The 23373-nt window shown below is 35.0% G+C and overlaps 1 protein-coding gene across 1 annotated transcript; it reads right to left on the bottom strand.

Moving 5' to 3' along the window:
• Nucleotides 1–2024: 2024 nt before the first annotated feature.
• On the bottom strand, nt 2025–22277 carry LOC132306921 (probable transmembrane GTPase FZO-like, chloroplastic). The gene is made up of 11 exons (XM_059804523.1): nt 21620–22277; nt 19231–19787; nt 19055–19123; nt 17230–17427; nt 16235–16366; nt 11852–11938; nt 11253–11693; nt 10940–11107; nt 8738–8968; nt 4247–4362; nt 2025–2560 (listed from the first exon to the last, which is right to left on the bottom strand). The coding sequence occupies exons 1-11, from the start codon at nt 22098–22100 to the stop codon at nt 2278–2280; spliced, it is 2763 nt and encodes a 920-aa protein (XP_059660506.1). The 5' UTR covers nt 22101–22277; the 3' UTR covers nt 2025–2277.
• Nucleotides 22278–23373: the final 1096 nt, after the last annotated feature.

Raw genomic sequence — 23373 nt, 5'->3', positions numbered from 1 at the left:
AGACCATTTTAAACCATAAGTCCTGATAGGGACTTCCGCAAGGTCATGTGGGTTCCAACGCTACACCGAATTAGTATCTCCCATTTAGAGGGTTGTAGGCTCCATCACTGCACAATAGTTCACCCCAACCCCAACCCCAACCCCAACCCCACTCTTAAAAGATAGAATTGAAAGCGATGCCTTTCAGAATTAGTTTAGAGCAAAAAATATCTAATTTTAGAGAATCGTCGTTTGTAGAAAATTCCATAGTTCTCTCAAAAGCATTTTTAGAAAACTGAAGGAAAACAAGTCTTCAATCTGTTATTAAGATAGAATTGAAAGTGATGTCTTTCAAAATTAGTTTGGAGAGAAAATATCTGATTTTAGAAAATCGTCATTTGTAGAGAATTCAATAGTTCTCTCAAAAGCGTTTTTAGAAAACTGTCAAAGAGGGTTAATCATAGACACTTTAGAGAAAAATCAGTCAATAACCCTAGTAACTAGTAAAGTATTTCTCAAAGGCTAGGTCTAAAAGCATTTAACATTGAACAATACAGTAAATTTTGGTGATTCTTCACATTTTTTTATTCCAGGTACAAAAAGCCTAGTCTGCTACCAAGGCCAACAAGAATATGTACCCCTAAAACTCTCTTTAAAACCCTAACCACCAAAATTGCTCTCACTATCCACCTCTTGATCCCTTGCTTTTTTGTTACGTTGGCCGACCAAACCCTTTTTAATTTGAAAAATAAAAAAATTTAAAAACCGTGTCATCGCCTTCGATTCCGATGAAATTCACTGATTTTTTTATTTTAATTTTTCCATCTACTTTACAAGTTTAATTATACATTATTATTAGTATCTTAAGGGCTTCACTAGAACGAAGAGAGGCCATTCATGGCTTACACAAGCATGTCAACAATGCGCACTCTAATGCAACCTTTTTGACCATGTTAGTGACACCTTTTTGGTTCTTTGTGATTCTTTTACCTTAGAAAACAAAGGAAAGAAAAAAGACCCTACCATATAAAGCAATCAAACATGTCAAGAAACTATGTTTTGCTTGATTAAATTATGAAGAAAAATAATAATAATAATTTGATTATATAAAACCAATACATTGAGCATGAGACAAACTTTATGGACGGCACAGAAACATAATGGTTGATGACTTGAAGGGCTAACTTTACATATAACCACACATTAATGGAATCTCAACCGTCAGACAATATTATTACTGTCATTATAATTATTATTATAATAATTATTATTACCACTAATGTTTGTTATGGTAGAGTAGGCATCAAAGTCAAATGTTGAGGTTTTCCATTTCTATACTAACATGTAATTTTGGCAAAGGAGTAGGAATTTTATAGGGACAATCATTCTTGACTTTTGCCTTTGATCTTATATGCAATGCATGTTGATTTGTGGTAAATGTCTAAGTGAGGAGCATAGTAATGGAATTGCACAGTTTGGCAACCATGTGATTTTGAAAGAACATTGTGAGAAAGACCCTTCACTCTACTGCAACTATTTTAAAATTTTATAAATAAATTATAATTTCCCCCAACTTATATTAAAAATCAAGGTAAAGAAAGAAACTTGTATTCTCACAAAAAATGACACATTCCGAGAATGCCAACGATGGTTGTGTGAGTGAAGTTTTAGACCGTCACCCTAACATCATATAATGGGACCCACACCCCACTCACATATTCTCTATTCTGCATTTCCGAATACCTATCATTACTACATTCTCATTCATGAACCACTTATGCAGGAACTGACCAAAGTATTTGATACAACTAAAGAGATTTCAGTAGCTAAGCTAAAATTTAGCAAGCAACTGTTGAGACCATCATCAATACTGAAAGAAAGATAAGAAACATACTTAGCTTTGACAATATTTTTGTATAAAATAGTTATTTCACCTCTCTCTCAAGCTTGTTAACCAGAATACTGAATGGCCTTTGGAAATGAAATACATCTATGAATCTCAATTCCAACCTTTATAGATTGTAAGATGCATTAGTTCTACTAGATAATAAAGCACACAAAATTATTATATGTCAATAACATATTGATGAGACATAGCAGGATAAATTCTCTGGAAAAGGGAGGCATTGCACAAATGCTCGAGCACATTCAACAGCTGCTCTTCATGCACAACCCTTATTATACATAAAGAATAAAAATAAATATCATAATCACTATGCTGGTACAACATCTGACCTTCCTATTGCAACAATTGCTGAAGAACGAACACCAAAAATGATAGTATTAAGTGATATACTATCATGATACGTGGAGATTTTGGATTTCGATCTGCAATGCTTCAAGTTTTTTCTCGATATTTGTTAATTCATCTTGAGTGTCCAAAAGTTTGTCTAGCCTTTGTTGTGCTATATCCAGATATGGCTTACCTATAAGTTCTACAAAGTTCTCCAGATTCTCGATTGACTCCCCGAGATCCTTCTGCATTGCCTCTTCAAGCTCACGTGACAGGGCATCAACGGTCCTTTTCACTTTATCCACCATCTTTTGCCTACGGGCTGGGAAATTCGAAACTGCTAATAAACTGTCAATAAGATTATAGGTTTTGTCAGGTATATACAGTAGTGAAATGATATAATTCTTTGAATGTGGAATCACGGACGTATTAGATGAGGGGGAACAAAAGTTCAATTAGCTCAAGTATGGAATTACTAATACGAAATGTTGTAAAGGTCGTATGCATGTGCACACCCGCAAGCATGTGAACACAAACTACAGGAATATAAGCACAAGTTTGGCATGTCATGCAACTCCAAGAATCAAAAACAAACTTCTAGCCATGCACTATTATCATCATGCTTCAGCAATATGCTCAGGCACATAAGCTATAAGCTGATGAATGATCCCGTACCAACCCAAACACAAGAAAGTAATCCAATGGTAGAGGCTACTGTCAACACCATTTAATATCCAAAATACTATTATCACAGGTAAGTAGAAAGTGTCCACAAATTGCTACATAAGTATCAGGTCAATGTTGTCATTATACTCTCAGAATCTACCACATCATACAGGTCTTTGGGGCTTAAAACACAACACTAAAAAAATTGTGAAGCCTTTGATCCCATATGACACACCACAGTGATGGGCACACAGATTATATCACTTTCAATACTTCAAAAGCATATCATATCCCATCCCACATTAGCCAAACCTATGTGAATATAAATATGATATTATAAGCAGATCTCTTTCGACGAAGCACCATAGAATTTCTTCCACTCTCATCAAATTTCAACACCTAGAAAAGTAATTCCTGGAGCAGACCAATACCACATTTTCTTGTAAATTAATAATGACATCTTTCTTCACTTCCCCTATCTTTGTTCAAACTTTACAATTACATGCAAATATTGAAAAGTTTAGTTTCTGGGTAAGTATAGAAACAAATTGTAGTCCCCAAACAGTAAGTCTATCACGAGGGTGCTCTTAGCTTAAGCTCGTGTCCTCATCCACTTGATGGAGACCATACTCTTACAGCCTCTCGATCCAACGGCTGAGTGTTTGGGCTCAGATGGGAGCAACCCAATGACAGCTTTTTCATTCCCAAAATACTAGTGCATAATCATTGTATACCACCGATAGGAATAATCTACAGGATACCAGTCTACTATCCAATTTGCTCGAGCTGAATCCAAAATAGTGAATTTAAAATTGATTTGGCAACCAAAAATACAATTCCAATTCCTCAATTTGTTTTTCCTTAAAAGACAGAAAAATCCACAATGTGAGTAAAATCTAATAGAAATGATTTGTGTTTATTTTATAAAACGAGAGCAAAGAACATAGCACATCAAAATTTAGAAAGATACTTGGGGTATGGTGCAATGTTATAAAAGGTAGTTTCATCCCCAAAACATTAACCCTACTCTGCCAGTCAAGATAGAACTCAAGATCAAACTCACAACTATCTCATCACAACCTAAATATAAGCACATCATGGCACATCCCAGATTAAATTGCATATCGAATTCCCTTTCCCATTCTGCATAGTGAAACCATTCATTAACACATCCGTTTAAGGCCTTGGAAATACAACCCTAACAGCTCAGCCCAGAACATTCTAATTCTATTAATTTGGTTGCAACATCAATATATCAACAACGACAACAAATGAATGAAATTTAAAAAGTCAGAGGCTTCACAATAGCAGCAAACAGAAAGTAAAATAGAAATGGAAACTCATTAATAAAGAGAAAAGAAATATTACCCGCCAGCAGAACAAAGGCCAAGAGCAAGAAGATCTTCTAACGTGGTTGGTAGCACAGATGTCAGAAGTGATGCAGACATACCAGCTGCTCCTAGTCCACCAAAAGTTCCCAAGAACTGAAATTCAAAGATAGAGTGATCCATTAGCATTAGGTTAATTTAACCGAGAATAGGTAGACTGAAAATGCTGATGCTTCAATAGGGATTTAGAGTTTTAGACAACTTCATGTGCTCTGTTTTAATTTTTAATTTTTAATTTTTTTTAATAATAAATCTTGTTCTATTTCACTTGAGGAGAATTACCCAAAAGGAACACTTAGGATCTCATTCGATGGCAACATCAACCCCACACACTTATAAGCTACTAATTTTCCATTTCCTTTTCCATGTGTTCTTCAAATCAAATAGAGCACTACACAATTTCACCATTGAAATTATTCTTCAAAGACGCCGGAACTACTTAAAAGAATTGATGAAGCAGTTAGTTCAGAAGTTGGAATGAAGCATCCAACCATAGTAACAAATATCACCAGCTTCGTTTCATCATATAAAATGAAACTACCCTACCATAATCCAGTTAAGCTTGTGTTAGCAAGAATCATTCCTCAAAATTGCTTCAAAACACAACTTTTATTTGGCTCCAAGTGATGTATGACCAGTATGTTTTGATAGTATACCACTTGATGCCAGATGGTAATGCTCTGATAACAAACTGATGTAGGACCAAAAATAAAGCAGGGGATAAGAAGACAGAACAAGTGGAGAGTTGAAGAGTGAGAACTATGTTACATAGATTCGGGTACTTGTATTGGGTACGGGTATGTATTCATGTGTCGTCGGGCGTGTCAAATCTCCAAACAGAAGACACATGGGCAAGGCAAAATATTCATTTTATTTAGGGTAAATTACAGTGACACCCCCTGTGGTTTGCCTTATTGACAGCCATCTAAAACTTGGCCCATTTTTTGACGACGACACCCCCTATCAAATTTGGATCCAAACAGAAGCTAAAAAAGGATGAAATAATTAATTTGCCCTTTAATGTTTTATTCATTTTTGGCGCAAAATATCATAACATTTAAATGACCAAAATGCCCTTGCAATGTTAACCACATATTTTCTTTTACTCTGTTTTGTTTCTCTCACCTTTTTAGTCCTCTCCAAAACCACCGACAACCTCTACCCACAATTGCACCTCCACCAATGCCCACCCTTCTTTTTTTCTCTCCTCATTCACCACCCCTACACCATTGCCCACCTCCCTTTTCACTGGTTTTGCTTCCCACCAAAGCAAGAAGTGAACAATATGCTTAAACCCAAATGGCGAAAAGCCGGAACCACTAATGTCCCCACCTTATGAAGTCGGAGGACAAAGTAGGTGCAGAGGCGTCGGAAGATCCCGCTATGGCGGGCGTCGTGAAGGGACGCCGCAGTTGTCGCACGAGGTCGGAATGCGAACGGTGGTGATGGTGGTGTCTTGCTTCATATCATATCACCATCACATCAAAAAAATTAAATCTTTTTCAAAATAGAGAATACAATTTTCAGATATAAAGCCTCAAAATCGAACCTATACAATCGATACATACATACATACATACATACATATATATATATATATATATAAGATCTATTTTTTGTAAAAAATAAAAATAAATAAAGCTTTAGTGCTTTACAGAGAAATAGAATGCAAAATGTGTGGTGGGGCTAAAGTGGTGGTGGTGGTGGGTGTGATGGGGGTGTGAAGTGGTCGTGGCAGGGCTGTGAAGTGGTGGTGGTGGGATTGGCGGGGCTGTGAAGTGGTGGTGGTGCTTGGTTTACTAGTATGAGAATATGATAATTTCATGTGTGGGGGTGACACTCAACTTTAAAGGGTATTTTGGTCAATCAAAAGAGTTGTATTGGGTAAATTGGTAATTTAACATGTCAAAGGGCAATAATGTCAGTTTATCATGTGTCAAATGTGGTAGGTGATGGTTGGGGGTGTCTTTGTTCACTTTACCAAACCTGATGGGTTGTCATTGTTCAAAAATGGGCCAAGTTGTATACGGTTGTCAATAGGGCAAACTACAAGGGGTGCCATTGTAATTTACCCTTTTACTTAATTATTTTATTTTCTAGAGTAAAGTAATGTTTTTATGTAACATAATGTTCAATATAGACATTTAATTCATTTTTAAAATAATAATCTAAAAAAATTGAATGATTGGACATGCTTTTTAAGTACATGTCCAACCTAAAGTCCCAGACACATATCCTATACCCATGTCCAAGCAATATGTGTCCGACATGGGTACTTCACTATGTTTGTAGAGTGCGTGTAAGATAGGGTGAGAAGAAAAAAGAAGGGATGAGAAGACAGAGTGAATAGATAAATGATCATCAATCCTCAAAAACTGAATTGTTTGATTATGCAATAGCCTTTGTATAGGCAAAAAGCATAAACAAACCCTAAAAATTCTAAAATAATAAATTACTAAAACAACCAAAAATTAAAACGTTATTAAAATAATAAAGATTACCCCTAATTACATCAAATTCCTAAGCTCGTCTATCTTTGCCTCTTCTTCAAAAGTAAAGACAAAGTACAAGCAGCTCACACATGCGAGTGGTTTCATGATCTCCGTCAATTGTCCTCGGCTAAGAACTCTCCCACGGAGAGTAAAGCAGGTAGTATTGCGTTAAAAATCCAGGATAACAAAAAAGAACTCCGATGCTCAAAAATATCCTCCATCCAATCCATATATTGTGGCTGAAATGGTGGAATAACTAAAGTTGCTGAAGAAAATGTAACTCCACTTGTAGGAACACAAGCTAAAAAAATAGGAGGCTCTAAGGTGCCTCAGCTAGGTGACAACTATTCCACATGGAAAAGAAAATGTAACTCCACTTGTAGGAACACAAGCTAAAAAAATAGGAGGCTCTAAGGTGCCTCAGCTAGGTGACAACTATTCCACATGGAAAACTGAACTAATACTATTATATGATGGAAAGTCAAATTAATATGCATTAGGTCTGGATTTATGAATGATGTGGAATGTCCAATGATTTGGGTTTCGAATGTCATAAAGTTCTTAGGATAAGGTTGTGGTAGCACGAATTATAACACAATCTCCTTCGATAGATTCATGATTCCTATGATGAGCATATGCAATGTTCATAGTTTTTATTAGTAAAAAAATATTATAATCGTATATCGGCATGAAAATCATGAACAAGCAAAACAAAGGAATCAAGAAATTCAAACAAACAACAATATGAAGGCAAAAAGAATAAGGTAAATAGGCTAATGAGAAAAATTATCATACCTAATATCAACCAAACAACTATCAGTTGACTAGTTGACCAAACTATTAAAAGCATACCCATGATAGGTAACAATCAGTCCCCAATATCTAGGTGGTTTTCCACAAGTCACTTAATCAAATCTCCTAGACATCACTTAGCAGTCTCAATTCGCTCATCAATCTAAGGATAAAATGCAAAAGAAAATATCAAATTGGTGCCTTAGAATGTCCAAAGTGTCTCCCAAAAATAGACTTTGTACTTGATATCACTATTTGACACAATAGAAGTGACCCATACAATCTCTATAAGAAAATCTTAAATGAACTCATTCAGTAACAACTCTTCCGGTTGTTTTCGTTTAAACACCCTTAAATTGGACATGGGGAATTTCCTTAGCCACTTCTTTGTCAAAGTGTTTTTGTTATCACAAGGCTGTGGAGAAAGCCTATACTGTGCTTTAGAGTTACCTTCTAATGGCTTTGCAGACCTTGATTTGATAATTATAATTGAAGCTATAGGTATTCTCTTCACTATGATGAGTCACATTTAAATCACATATCCAAGGACAACCAAGTAGCACGTGGGCTACATTCAAAGGTAAAACAGCACACCAAAACATATCGAAGTAGCCACCCGTTTAAATTGTTACTAAACACCTCTTGGAGACGGTCAAGGAAGTTTCTTCTACCCAGACCACTCTATATGGCTATATGGCTGTGGTGAGGTCCAGGATGAAGTTTCATTCAATCAACATTGGATTATGATATACATCTATTGAACGTCCTCCTTCAATAAGTCTTTTACAGGCTTTATCCCTGCATTTGAGATGTGTGGTTGATGTGTCTCAAATCATCTTTCTCTAAAAGAATTGATGGAATGCAAGTCACAACTTTGTTGCAGATTTCATTAGCTTTCCACGTCTCTCTAGTGTGTGTGTGTGTGTGGATATGGGGGGAGGGAAGTCGAGAAAGAAAGAAGACTTAGGACTCGGAACCAGGATGACTTGGGCACTTTATAATGTAGCGATCAAGTCAGAGACTAGACCTGGTTGTACTTATAACAATATTGATTTGTACACTTACGTGTATATCAGTATATGTATGCAAAAGAAGTCTATATCAATGACCAAACCTGTGCATCAGTAGTCAGGTCAACTTCTTGTTCAAGACACTTCTATTTATTATACAAAAGTTTTTGAACTCACCACTTCACGAATTTCTTGCTCAAAAAGTTTGGAAGCAGCAGAAGCACTAAAGTTCTCTATCACTTTGACGCTCAGATCATATTTTCTTGTCAGCAGCTCACTGGTCTCCCATTGAAACTTGTTGTGCGGATCAAAAAGTGAAGGCCATCTCTTCTCAAATGATTCCTTGTACAGCCTGCCTTCACGAGCATTGTTTGATTGTAACCAAGTCACATATTCTTCTAGTAGTCTCTACATAACAAGACAACATCCACAAAAATAATACATGAAAGGACAGATAAGACAAACTCCTCTGAATATCCAGAAGTAAATATGATTATGAAATCATTACAGAGAAAAATAGGCAGGAGTAATTCTCTAGAATGCAGTCACTAATAAGATGCGGATACTTAGCCGAAAAGGTAAAAAAATTAACAGAGATCAGAGCTTTTAAGAACTTCCACCCAATAGATCACTGACAGTTTCAAATTGCTTGTAAAAAACAAATAAATGTATATACATAAACTAACAAAAAAAAATTATTTTATTAAGTATTTTCTTATCTTTGAATGTTTTAAGCAACAATGTATAGGAATCACGTTACTAAGTAAAAGATAAGACTTCATATACACCTTTCCAAGTATAAATAAGACTATTTCATGAAACATACATATTGAACAGACTCTCGAGTCATAAATAGGCAAATGTCTATTTTTATCAAGTACCTTTAGGCTACTTGGTGAAATATGCAGCTATTCCATTGTTCATAACATGTCATATGAGCAGACATCATTTTTATTATGATAAAATTACTTCTGCAAGACATGTGTATGTCATACAATGACAAACTTCTATGTGTTTCTTTCCCATTTATAATATGATAGGATCTCGCTAAAGCATTATCTATTATTAAGTACTTCAGGGAATGAGTAGCACTACATGAAAAAGACAGAATAGAAGGAGAAAGTAACTTCACTTAGAAGCAACAAGCTATACGTAAGCTAAAATCTCTTGCGTGAACAGTTTGCACAAGGATGATTTCTTCTACTCTTACAAACTATTCATTCATCACCCAGGTGAGAGAAGCTTTGGAGTTTATTTCTCTAGAAAAAAGCTAAAGTAGTTTTCTAGTGCTATCCTGACATGTCTTGGTTTTCATTTAATCATTCTTTCCAAAATCATGCCGAATAGATCCAGAATTAACTTATGTTTTACTAGCATGCATTTGTTTTTCCACTCAAAAATCCATTATATGCGTTCTTTCAAATTATTATGGACAATTTCCCAAATAGCTCTTGAATCCTCAGGAATGTCCCTGTAGTTTCAGCATACTTGATGAAAAGGAAGAAAATGGCTCTAATCAAGTTCATTCTTCAAAATTCTAGTGAACAAGATCTAAATTACCATTTTATCCATTTATGATAAATGGCTAATTTAAATTCCCATGATTACTACTGAAAGAAAAGAAAAAAAAATGACAAATAAATTACCGCAATGCATCTCAACAAAATGTATAGTCTTAAAAAAATATCTAAAAATTCCTCTAATAAACTGAGTTTAAGCCCTTTTAAAATATAATCCATTTGAATGAATAATCATGATTGCCACATTTAAAAGCACATACAGAATTTGGAATTAATAATCACTTTGTACCAAAGACATATAAGATATGAATGTGCAAATGTCTTCATATACAAATAAATGAGACTTGTAAGTCCAATTTTTCACAATCTAAATGACTGAAGACAACCAAATAATATCTTGACCAATCATTAATTTATATCACATCTTTGATCAGTAATTAAAAATTTAATTATGAAAAAAAAAAAAAAAAGTAATTAAAATTTTGATCAATACAAAAATAATAATAATAAAACTGTTTCAAATGATATGCCCCACAATAAGCCATTTAAGAAAACTTTAATGACCAAAATAGGCGATCCTTCTTCAAAGTAGATTAAATATGTACCCAATGACTACAGCTCAAGGTGTAATCTGTGTAACTTAGGACCACAACTCAAGTTGCAAGCCTTGCATGCTCCTAAATTCATGATTTTGAAAATGATTTTTTTTTTTTTTTTCTTTTTTGATAAGCCATGTTTTGGCAATTGTTAAAGGCACTATTCAGGAAAAGAAAGAACAATGAGGAATATACAGTTCCTACATTTAGATTAAAGAACTGCAGCTTAAATAAAAAATCCCAAACAGCTTCGAGCCACTCACTTGTGCATCAGAAAGTGCAGGACCAATAATGTCATTTCGGATGCTTGAGGTGGCTGGCATGGAGTTAGATTTCTCTCCTTTAAAAACATATGAAGCCACGAGATCAAGATTTGATAATTGTAGAGTTGATTCTATAAGCTTGATGACTCGTGCTTGTGTAGAATCAATCTGCATTTTCACGCATAAAAGTTATGTCATGAAGTCCAAAAAACATATAAATAGACAAATATTGCCAAAAATCTACAGATAGAAAATACATATTAGATACCGGTTTTGCATCTGGCTCATAATAATTCAATAACAGAAAACATACCAATGATAAGGTTTGTCTCTTCCGAGAAATGCTTTCACTTTCCATCTTCATTGCATACCCCTTTACACTACTGATTAGTTCATTCAGTGAAGTCCAGTCCTGCTTGGCAAGATGGCACTCTTGTCTCACAAACTTTTGACAACGAAAAAGTAGTTGCTCTGCAATTCGAATAGGTGTTTCAAGCTTAAGCTTCATTCGTTCAATTCCTGTACTTGTTGACCCATCTAAAAAGCTATACAAGAACTTTTCAAGTTCATGGAAGCTACTGATTCTCCAATAGGAATCAGTCACAGATAGTTCTCCATATACTTGTTGAACATCAGAGGAAGCTGAAAGTTTTGCTTCAAGAGCAGCTCGTGCAGATACAGGATATAAAGTCACATGTTCGGTATTCAGCAACTTCCGGGTATTTTCCTTGATGAATGCAACAGCTTCCTCGAGCTGCATAAAATCATGTAAAAGAATTGAAGGGCAATAGAAACTCATTTTGGTGCCTCAAGCAGAAAATGTGACCCTCTTAGGCAGATCCTATTATAAGAGAATCCTATTAATAATTATTTAAGAAAAAAAAAAAAAACGAATAAAATGCAGAATTGAACCTCATTGGCGTTCCGATAGATGTCTGATTTATTCAAAACAAAAACAACTTTCTTCTTCCACTGCTGAGTGTAACGAAGAAAACCAACCTGAAAAGAACCACAAATGGAACCAAAATCAAAATTGGAAATAAACATGCTAGGTTAGCTTAAATATTAAAATGCCAAAAATACATAATATGTTACTATAACAAGTATGGTTGACAGCCGCGGCCGTGGTGTAACGGAATCAGGTCAGTATTGCCATAATGTAATGAAATCAATTATCACAGTCGTGAAATTTTCGATCTTGCACCTAGTGCCCAAAATGAGCCAATACACAACCTTTACAACATAATTCAATATAGATGAATTCTTAGTGATTTTTTATTGAATTTTTGAAGAGACCACCTATTCATGAATTCTAAGTTGATTTTTTTTTTTCGTTATTAAAAATTCTTAGTAATTATATTTTTTATGAAATTAATGAATAATAATAGGTTTAAGCATTAAATAATAAAAATCTGTACAGTATATATTATGTGATCATTAAAAAACTGAAAATAAAAAATAAAAAAAGAAAAAAAGAAAACAAATTTGAAAATCAAAATAAATGAAAAAATATAATGCAAGTCAAAAATAGTAAGAAAATTATAAATCATAACACATGCAACATGTATATCACAAAAAAAGTTACCACTTACAAATGAAAATTTAAAAAATAGAAAATAATTTTTTTCTAAAAGCAAGAACATCTCCGGAATGTTTATTTGTTGAATATTGATAATATATGCATGTGATGTATTATTATATTAATTGATTATATATTATTTCATATTTGATTATATTTAAGCATTATAAAGTTTATGTATAAAGTAAACAGCTTCTGATGTTAAATAAATATGAAACTATGGGTAAAGTAACAAATGCAACAAGTGGCATAGAGGATGGATCTCTGATTCTCATTCAAGAAGTCCCTGGTTCAAAACTCCACGGCTCCACCACTTTAACATTTTGAGCTTGTCAATGTTTGGGCCAGAGGTTCGGCGGACAATTCAGTTAGAAATGGACTGAATCATCCGTTTCAGCTTTGAACCTGCCGGTTCTAATGTAACTTTCTGTCCCACCAATATATCAGTTAGAAATGGACTGAATCATCCGTTTCAGCTTTGAGCCTGCCGGTTCTACTGTAACTTTCTGTCCCACCAATATATCAGTGGGACTCAGACTTGGCACCAGCCGGTCTGGCAAACCATGGTAACAAGAGTACCGAATTGGGGAATATCTAACTCATAATAATAATTGAAATGTGCATGCCCAAAACAAGAAATTTCAGTTCCGCATAAAAGAAGTAAACTCTGGAAAAGTAAAGTTTTTCTAGAGGTCAATATGTAAAGTTCATTTCTCTCATAGGCACAGTCAAAAGCCGAGGTCAATTGTGCTAGCATCCAGGCGATCGGAAAAGGTAAAAGGATCAGATGGTCCGGACAGAAGAAACAGACAAAAAAAAAAAAAAAAATTTAAGATCGAGCACAAGGCTTCAACTAAGTTTTTGTTTCAAAAAAGAAAGAAAGAAAAGGCTATTGTTGATCTTTGTTTTAACCTATTTTGAGGGCTGTCACCCAGTCCAGGCCAACCAACCCAAGCAGGACCCTGATATTATAATGCCCCTCCCTCCCTCACACAAGCACCATCAGTCCAACCCCCACTAAATAGTCTTTTGCTCTAATCTGTCCTTGGTTTTGCTATTTGTTTGTAAGTATTCAGTTTTGTAAATTTAATGCATTTTAACAAACTTTACTTTTTAAGACCGATTTAGCTTTTCAAATTAAGTTTTCCTCCTTTTTCCTGAATTATTTGTTTTCTGTGTTTGGGTTGTTTGATACTCTGCTAATATGTTTTCAAAATTCTTCTGGGAACTCAAGTTTACAAAGTTGAGCTTGGGCTTCAGTTGCTCGGGCTGAAGGCAAGGCTCGGTTGAGCTTGCAAAGGTACTGTTGAAGCTCAAGTTGGGCTAGGCAGACCTCTAACCCAAACCAGCCTGCCCAAAATGAAACCATAAATGGACAGTAGTTTTTCTAATATATATTTTAAATGTTTTTCCTAGACTACAAGCATTAAAATACAGGTATGGTTTTCATAATGCCATGCCTTCTTATTCCAACTTAAAGAAAAGACGTTGCATCTTACTTCCGTTAGCCATAATTGTCAGGAGTATCTTACTGATCACATTTTCATTCATATTCCTTTGGCTGAGGAGGTTTGGATCTGGTGGTGCTCCTTGCTGGGATTTCAATATCACAGGGTTGGGTCTGTTCTTCTTATGGCTGAATGGATCATACAGAAAGCAGCTGCCAATTCTATTAGAGTCAAGTTTGTTAGATGCTCTTTTGCTACTATCTTGTGGAATCTGTGGAAGGAGAGAAATTTTGTTGTCAAGATGTAAGTGGGAGAGTGCCGTATTGCAGAGTTCATGGTGCTGCTTTCAGAACTGCTTCTCAGCTTGCTACTGATGCTGTCATGGAATCCACTTCCATTATGGGCCTCTCAATTGAAGATTTAGTTTTCTTATGTCAGATTTTGTGCTTTGTAACTTTTGTTAACTTTCTATTTGTTTTCTGAACTGAAAATGGTTCCCCTCTTTCCATGTCCATGCCCCTATTTTCTTATTTGCACAGTTCATGGAAAAAATTATTTTGCTATTTTCATAAAATTATCCCATTCAGGGGGGAAAAATACAGCTATGGTTCACTATGATACAGATGTACAAAGAAACCTAAACAAAAGAAGCATTCGAACAACGCACGTCTGATCATGAACTGCTAGACATCTATAATGAAAAAATGAAATAACAGTCCATGACTATTTCGTAACAGAACTTCAGCAGGAAATTATGCAGAAAAGATGCCCAAAGAAAACATAAAATGAATGCATGACATAAAAAATATTAAATGTTGAATGTTGTTGTGTGTCTATGGAGATGTGTAGCAAGTTACATAACAATGCAGATTATGCTAACATAAATGATCAGATTAAAACCAGTGAGAAATATGAAAAACAAAGATCATGCACAATCTAGGGAGTTGTATGCACTATGCACATGTGACATATAATATTTGTAATTCTAGCCAAGCAAGAAAGAACATGTCTTAGAAAAAGTTAGAAACCCCAAATATCTGCCACAGAGAATTTTACAACACCAAGAAGCAAAAAGTTGAACCTACTCAAGTTAAGCCATTTGCTAAGAAGGGAAACAGAATTTCTGACCTCATTGCAATACCCATGCATTGAAATCAGAAATCAAATAGCTAAAAAATAACAAATGTCAAATTCTAGATTTTTTTTTTTTTTTTTTTTTTTTGTTGATAGACACACATACACACCTGTAATTAGGCCTCAACCATCTATTTTTCAAGCCAAGAAGATACCACTCTAGCTAAGCTCTTGGCAGTAATAATACTACTACACAGAGAGAGAGAGAGAGATGCCAACTAGTATGTTTTTTATTGATTTTAGCAGGCTTAAAGATGGAACAGAGTTACCAGGAGACATGTAAAGAATGCAACAGAAGAACTATTTAAAACTGGCAAATTATATGTTTATTTGTACATTAAGGAACACAATCTGACTATATTATTAGCCGACAAGCATTTTGCAGCAGGATATATAGAGAATATGTGAATCGGACAGGACAAGCTAAATTCTACGAACCTCACTATCTAGTTGCATTCAGTCAGCTAAGTATTGACAGAATGTACAAAAGAGCAAATCAAAAACATATGGATAACCGTGTAAATTAGTTCAAAGTAGACATGTAGCGGTTTTTAGATTAACAGGACCTTTCATTGCGAAACTGTATTTACTTGTAGATATCAGTTTAACTTTGTATAATATCATTACTTTTCCTGGTTGGTGCCCTTTGTAATATCCACAGATAGTATTTGTCTAGCTGATCTATCTTCCAGTATTCGCTCTCTTCTCAGCCCTTGAACAACTGAATAAGGAGTGCAACAATATATTGTCGCCCCAAAGGCCACCAAAGACGTGGTTGCAGATACAAACTTAGTAATATTAATTAAATGATACTTCTATATAAAATTAAATGTAAGCCCTCATAACAGTTTTGAGTTTTTTTAAAAAAATCTTTAACTTTTATTATTAAGAATCAAAGGATTGGATATATTTAAACCAATAGCATGTCAGCCTCTCATCTACAATTCTCAACAGCATATTCAGATTAGCCAGGCATCAAGGACTCCTCATTTGTTATTAAGATCACGAATTTAGATTCTCCACAAGAAACAAACAGTAAGGAAGTACAAAAGCAAATGATCTTATTAATTGCCACAACTACACAGACATCAACTAGCCTGCCACCGAGGATTTACAGCTGCCACTAAATCATACCTCACTTTCAGTTAATGGGCGATCGGCAGAAACAACAAAAAGAAGAATATCTGCACGGGGCACAAATTCCTCAGTCAGGCGTTGTTGCCTTTGAAGAATCACATTAGTTCCAGGCGTATCAACGATATTCATCTGTTTACAAAGAGATTAAAGTAAATTAGTTTTATTCAAGTAAAGCAATTATTATCAGCAGACTGTTAAAATCAAGTATCAGACCAGCATATATACTAAAGAGACATGGAAAGAACACCACAATAGATATAATGTGAAACTGTTTCATTTTATTTTTTTTTTCTATTTTTTCTTTTCCTCATTTATGTCCATCGTATCAAATTCCAATTAAAGCCAAATATTCTCTTCTAGTTCTCACCAAATGAGACAGTGTCTCTTACTCTTTAGAGCACATTTGGCATTCAGATTAGATCACATGACAACTCAAAACTATTCAAAGAATACACTACCAATCTTTGCATTTATTTGCAACTAATTAATTCCTCCGACTTTGGAATCCTTGCCAAGTTAATTCTGTGGTTTATTTGCTTGTTCCATTCAAATGACATCTTTTCTTGCCAAGTTAATTCATGGTTTGGTAGCTTGTTTAATTTTTTTATAAAGAAAACAAAAACAACCAAATAGCAGATACAACAACAGTAATAGTAACAGCAGATACGAATAGAGCATTTATAAAACCAAATAGAAATTTAAATATAACATTATTGCACAATGCAAGCTGGTGTAAGGATATTTCTCAGTTATAGAAGCAGAAGATTTGGTTTGAAAAGCATATTAGCAACCTTGAAATTGAACATAATTCAGACAAAAAATACTTCTTGCAATATAGGTTCACTATGATAGAGTGTGTAAAAAGCCAACCAAAAGTACACACTTTACAATCTTGCACCAAGAAGTGCAAATGAATGTGTGTTTTTATCAGGAAAATAATCTACCGGAACTAAATTAAAATGTAAAAACTTGGAAAGTTTAGAGAAACTCACTTCTTTAAGAATCGGAGCAGGTAAGTAGCATATATATTGACCATCTGGATGCCTTTCACAACGTTGTTGCTCATTAGAATTCAACTCAGAATAACGTAAGAAAGTTATCTCATTTGTTGTAGGAATAACACCATCTTTTAAGTATTTTTCCCCAAGAAGTGCATTAATTACAGTAGATTTGCCGGAATTAAATTCACCCTGACGATATCAAGGAAAAAAAACTCAGGAAACATAAAAGAGAAAATTAAATTATTTACATGGATGATAAAAAATTAACCAATAACCTTCTGAAAATAAATGCAATGTATATAACAAAAAGATCAAGATACAATGTTCAATGTTACCATAATAAATAATAAATAAATAAAAATTCTTTGAATTGGTCATAATTTAATAATTTTGTTGACATATTGAAGGGGATAATGAAAACAACAATATCTTAATATTAAGCCTCAACTAAAGAGATGGTTTTCATCAAGCTGGAAAGGAAGAGCAGACTCATGTAGCAAAACCCCAAAATAGTTGCATGAATAATTCCAAATTGGATTAAAAAGGGAGAGAGAAGCAGTGTGGAGGAGTGCGTAATGGAAAAAAGAGTCAAGCGAGACACAGGTAAGTATAACAATACCACAGAAACAATTGCTACCCTTTCGTCTGCAAAATTATCTAGTTAACTGTTTTGTGTTATTGCATGGAAGCAAATGAATTTACGAAAAGAGTCATTAAATTGTCATTCTGACTCACAACTAAAAGCTCCTACACCATGCCTTCTTACCAACATGCAACTCATTGCAAGCTTAGGTATCCAACCAAGCTTTGTTGGGAAAAGGTTATGCAGGTGACAAGTGTGGTGTTGAGCGATCCCCCCTTGAAGGGTAGGAGTGGAGGGTAAATTTGGGAAAATGAGAAGAGAATGGATATCAAGTGAAGTTAGAACATCTCAAAGACTGAAGCTTACAGAGTTCATTGGGAAGGATGGGCAAATTCTCTAGAAATATTTATTAGCTATGTGATGAGTAAAGGGAAAAGGTAAATCTTTGGCAGGATCCACGAAGTAGGGAACTAAGGAAAGGACCATGAAATTTTTAGTGTTTTTCACTAAAATTTTCAGAGATGCTCCAGATAGAGGAATTCAGTTGAGAGGTTGTTTCAGATGTACATGTCCTCATGACGAAAGAGAGAGATTATCACTGAAATAAGATGGTCTAGAAATCAAATGTAATTTCTTTTGGAGAAGGCCTCCAATGGAAATTTTAGTTGGCGAGAGAGAGAGAGAGAGATTATATGTGCCATTTAATTAAAGATGGGACCAATACTGGATGGTTTGCCTCCCAAAAATGTCAAAGTGCTATAACAAAATCGGGCATGTACGTAATGTAGTAATGTAAGATTGACCGCTATATTTAATCAATGTCCACAAAGAAAATTGTTCGTGCCTTGCTTTCTATTATATAATGTTCACTATGTGTCGGTAATTTAACGCTCATTCATTCAATTGGCCATAGAAGATGAGCATAAACGTTGTTAAGTAGTCCATGAAATTTATATAGAAATGAGAATCTTATTAGATATTATTCCTGGTGCACTCCCATCAATTGAATTTTGTAAGAACAGAACTCTCAAATAGAAGCAGCAAAGCAAATACGTCACATGTTTTAAGGGCATTTGTTATTTGTAAGTCTTAATAAATGCATGGAGGATGTAAAACGCCACCTAATTTGAGATTGTACCAACCAAAAAAACAAGATAATCTATTTGAAATTTAGAGCTAATACCAATTTATATCCGTGGAACCAGAATTTGTTGAAGTTCAGCACACAATTACCACTATAGCCAGTAAAAATGGCTCATCGAGTTGAGAAACAGCATCAATGAGAAGTGAGACCTCCCCCATCTGCCATCAAGACCCATACGCCCAAATAAGTGTAAAGCAAGCAAACCATTGAAGAAAGTAAAATCATCTGAAGAACTCAACTACCAAATGTAATATTAAAAGATCACCAGTGGTGCAGCTCTCTGGATAACATTAATCGCTTCAAGCAATACCAATCTCTCTTTTTCTATGAACTGTCGTTCTCTATCTTCCAATTTAACAAAGCCAGCAAACCCCTTTTTCCTGGGAAAACCATTATCCACGTCCAACATTTTGAGCTTGTCAGAACTTTGAGGTTTTTTCTGTGGTCTCTTATTCAATGCAAATATAGAGTAAAACAATTTGCTCAAAACTTCATCACTGAACAACTTCAGTTCTTCCAATGAAATCACTAAACCACTAGCTCCTGACTTGAGCAATATCGATGCTTCATTAAATAATGTGTCCTGTCCAAGTGATGCCATCATGATAAAAACTGGAATTTTCACAAACTCAAGAACGGGGTTCACCATTTCCTCAGCAACTCTCTCTCCACCAATACTGTATATGAGAAAATCAGCACCTTCAGAATTAGATGCACTTAAAGCAGCATTTGAAGTCTGTACATTTCTTGCTACCAAAGGGAGAACTACTGATTCAGATTTGGAATCCATCATTGTATTCCTTGCCACAATTGCAGGTAGGCCTGTTATAAAAAAATAATAATAATAATAATAAATGAGAGAGAAAAACATTATGAAGATAATGAATGTAAATTGAATGATGAAAATCATGCACTGACATTGAATTTTAGGCTAAGCGATAGAAGCAGTCTAAATGTTGGGAGCCTTTTGACTGAGCATGAAAGAAAAGTTCACATTACATTAACATATTCACAATTTCAGCCTGTGCAATATAACAGTGAAGCAAAGCGCATGATCCTACTCGAGTAGGAGCTTGTATCCAAATTTATTGAATTCCAATCAACGTGAACTTGGGGAAGATTATCTGAGGTGGTTGGCCTCTAAGAATGGTAATGTTGAGGCAAAATCTTTGTATAGAGCCTTTGTGGTTTAATAGCCCTCTTTTCTTGGAAGAGCAAGGTCACCTCTAAGATTGCTTTCTTTACATGGATAGCCTTGAAAGAAAAAATTCTTAAAATTGACAAGTTGACCAAGGGAAGAACATTCTTGCTAACTGGTGTTGTATGTGTAAGAGGGCAGCATCTCTAGTTGAATTGCATTGTTGCGAGGGACGTGGAGCTTGCCTTTTCCACTCTATAGGGTCTAGAGTCTTTCCTGAGAGTGTGGGAGACACTTGACTCTTGGTCAGAGAAAAAGTCCACTTCCTAGGGTGCACTGTATCTGGAGCATGGCCATGTAGGTTCATTTGGTATGTTTGGAAGGAAGGAAGAGAAGATCTTTTACAGATTTGAACCTTTCAAAATCCAAGTTGAAGAAGTCATTCTAGAGTTCGTTGGACTCTTAGTATTTCGGATGGAGACTCACGTAATATGATTTTTCTTTCTTTCTTTTTTTTTTTTTTTTTTTTTTTTTTTTTTGGAGCAAGATGAACTGTAATTTGGAGTTGTAGTCTTTTCTCCTTTTTGAGGGGCTTTTTTGGCCGTTCCAATATGTTTTTTTGTATACTCTGCATGAATTCAGTGGCGCCTTTCTACTTTCTGTATATATCGTTATCAAAAGAAAAAGGAAAATGCAGTGACCAACTTGGACAATATAAAACGAAAAAGAAAACAAAAAACATTGTGACAAACCACATTTGCTTTCTTAGGGGTTGTGGCATTAAAATTTATTGCTTAATTGAGTTTTTTTATTAAGAAACTGGTAGTTCAAAATTTTCAATGCAACCCGTGATGTCTTTTTTTCATAAAAACATCTAAGTTAAATGTCGGAGAAAACTTTATCAGTTTCCATGTATAACAACTATACAAGGTAGGTATTGCACATCCAAATGTAAAATCAAACAGAGTGATGCAGTAATGATAACACCCAGCCTTCAGTTTTTATGAGCTATTCCCTAGACATCATGTTACTCTCAAAGGTTTTGGGACGTGTACATTGCGATTTTCTCAACATCAGTACATCCACCAGATTTGGCTTCATATAACCAGCATTGGGTTGTATAACAAATCAAAGTTTGGCAGAGAAGTTTGGTGAACCATTAGGCGAAAAAGAGAACATCTTTTAAGTTACACGAGTGTATGACAATGCATTTGATACATAATCTAATTGATGTTCACTGGCATGTGTTCCTTATGGTCAAATTTTAAGGGATCACATCTTTATATCCTTTTTCTCAATCAACACGTAAGCACATTTTAGTTTGTCATTATTGTTAAAGTAACACCACCCTACAAATTCATCAACTTAGGCAATTTAACCTAAAATACAGTTTAAGTGGACATGTAATGAAACCATGGAAATTTTAAACATAACAATTAAATTCTAATAAAATCAGTACTTTTAGAGTGGAAATGAGACAAGTTCAAACAATAATACAAGCCAAGGGATATCAAACCTTGGTCAGACAGAACAACCCCGCTGGCATTAACAGCAGCAGCAATGTCAACACGCTCGGCGATCATCAAATACGCCCGGTCGCCAATCACCGACTTCAACAACCGGGCAGCTTCATACAACCTCCCACCACTTCCTTCACCGCCATTGAGCACCACAATCCCAACCCACTTCGAAACCGCCTCATCGATCAAACCCAGAACGCCATTATCGTCCAACACCTCCTCGGAGTTCAGCTGAAGGACTATAGTGGGTACTTTAATCTCCGGGCGCTTGTACCCACCCGGAAATGACGTTCTGGGTTGATTTTGACTGTTGGTGTAGAAAGAGTTGTTCTTTTCGATTGAATTTACAGAGAGATGTAGTCGGCTAGGTCGGAGCTTGAATTGGAATGGAGGGACATGGTGGTGTTGGTTTGGGTTGAAGAAGAGAGAGTGGGTTGGGGTGTGAATGGAGGTGGGTTGAGAGAGTAGTGATACCATATGGAAGAAGAAGAATTGGAGACAAAGCAAAGATGGGTTTTGCGTAGCTTAGGGCATCAAGGAGAATAGAGAGAGAGAGGGTGGGAGATTGTTGAAGGTAGAGCCTTATCTTTCCTTCTTAACGGTGTTTTGTTATCCTCTTATCTGTTTGGGATTTTGTCTGAATGAAATACAGAGCCAATTGAATTTTCAAAGGGGTGTGCCAAAGGATATGAGCACTGAGAGTGATTGTGAATGAATTTTGGACCGTAGGCCACACACAACGACACAAGTGGACATTTCTTTTCCCTATTAAGAAAAACTTCTGTGCTTGCTTCATTTAATTCATATAAAATTTTATTTCTTTCACTTTCCTTTTATTGATACATGGTTGAGGGAAAATAACTATATGTTTATAAATTATAGAAGAGAAGCCAATGATAAGGACATTCTTGATGTGAGTAGTTCTCAAATAGTTTCTTTGTTTTTTTTCTTTTCTTTTTTGATAGATAAGCAGACTCACACAGTCACACATATGCTTTTTTGTATTTTTAAAGTTACATGAATTGTTGAAATAAATAATCAAAATTGCAAAAAGATGTTTAGCATTATCAAACAAAGTAATTTAATTAAATAAACTCAAATAAGAAAAATCAAAAAGCTTTTATCATTACTCTATCTTGTGATACAAAGTCCTAAAAGTACTCACAATGAGGTAGACAACACTACCTTTTCGGGAAAAAAAAAAAAAAAAAAAACCACCTTCAATTTAATACTATTTATTTTATTGAAATTAATTTTTTTATTAGTCAATTTGGTGTTAATAACCAAGTGTCGTGGCTCAATAGTATCTTCTCTACCTCCCAAAGTGGATGGTAAAAGTTCGAGTTTCCAAATGAACAAAATGGGTATCTGAATTTCTTACCGATGACGAAAAAAAAAAAAAATGGTGTTAGTAAAGTCCTATTCAGGACTCTGATGCTTCAACCAATTTTTTCAGTTAAATAAATGTCGTAAGTTATCATTGTTGCCATCTTTCACGTCTCCCTCCATTTCTTCTGCTTTGTTATGAGCATTTGCTCATGGAGATCATACTGAATCCACAAGGAACAATAGCACATTACCTAGGTGATCCAGAAGAAGAGAAAAAAGAGGACATATGCATATACATATATAGCCTCCAAAACAGTCATTTGCCTCTACCACAGAGCAGGCAGCATCTGATCTTTTCGAGATCTCTTGGGAAGGATCTTGAAACAGAATGCATTATGTAGCTAATGTGACATTCCTTCTG

The sequence above is a fragment of the Cornus florida genome, unplaced genomic scaffold (genome assembly GCF_030987335.1).
Source record: "Cornus florida cultivar Cherokee Brave unplaced genomic scaffold, ASM3098733v1 CherokeeBrave_3.0.0_Hap2_Chr05, whole genome shotgun sequence".
NCBI lineage: Eukaryota > Viridiplantae > Streptophyta > Magnoliopsida > Cornales > Cornaceae > Cornus > Cornus florida.
This window is presented reverse-complemented; position numbering and strand designations above follow the sequence as displayed.

Coding starts and splice junctions, on each gene's coding strand:
- LOC132306921 (XM_059804523.1), bottom strand. CDS start 22,100: ATGGTATCACTACTCTCTCAACCCACCTCCATTCACACCCCAACCCAC. Junction 19,124..19,230: donor TCCAGAGAGCTGCACCACTG/GTGATCTTTTAA, acceptor TCTTGATGGCAG/ATGGGGGAGGTCTCACTTCT. Junction 11,939..16,234: donor GCCCATTAACTGAAAGTGAG/GTATGATTTAGT, acceptor GGTTCTTTTCAG/GTTGGTTTTCTTCGTTACAC.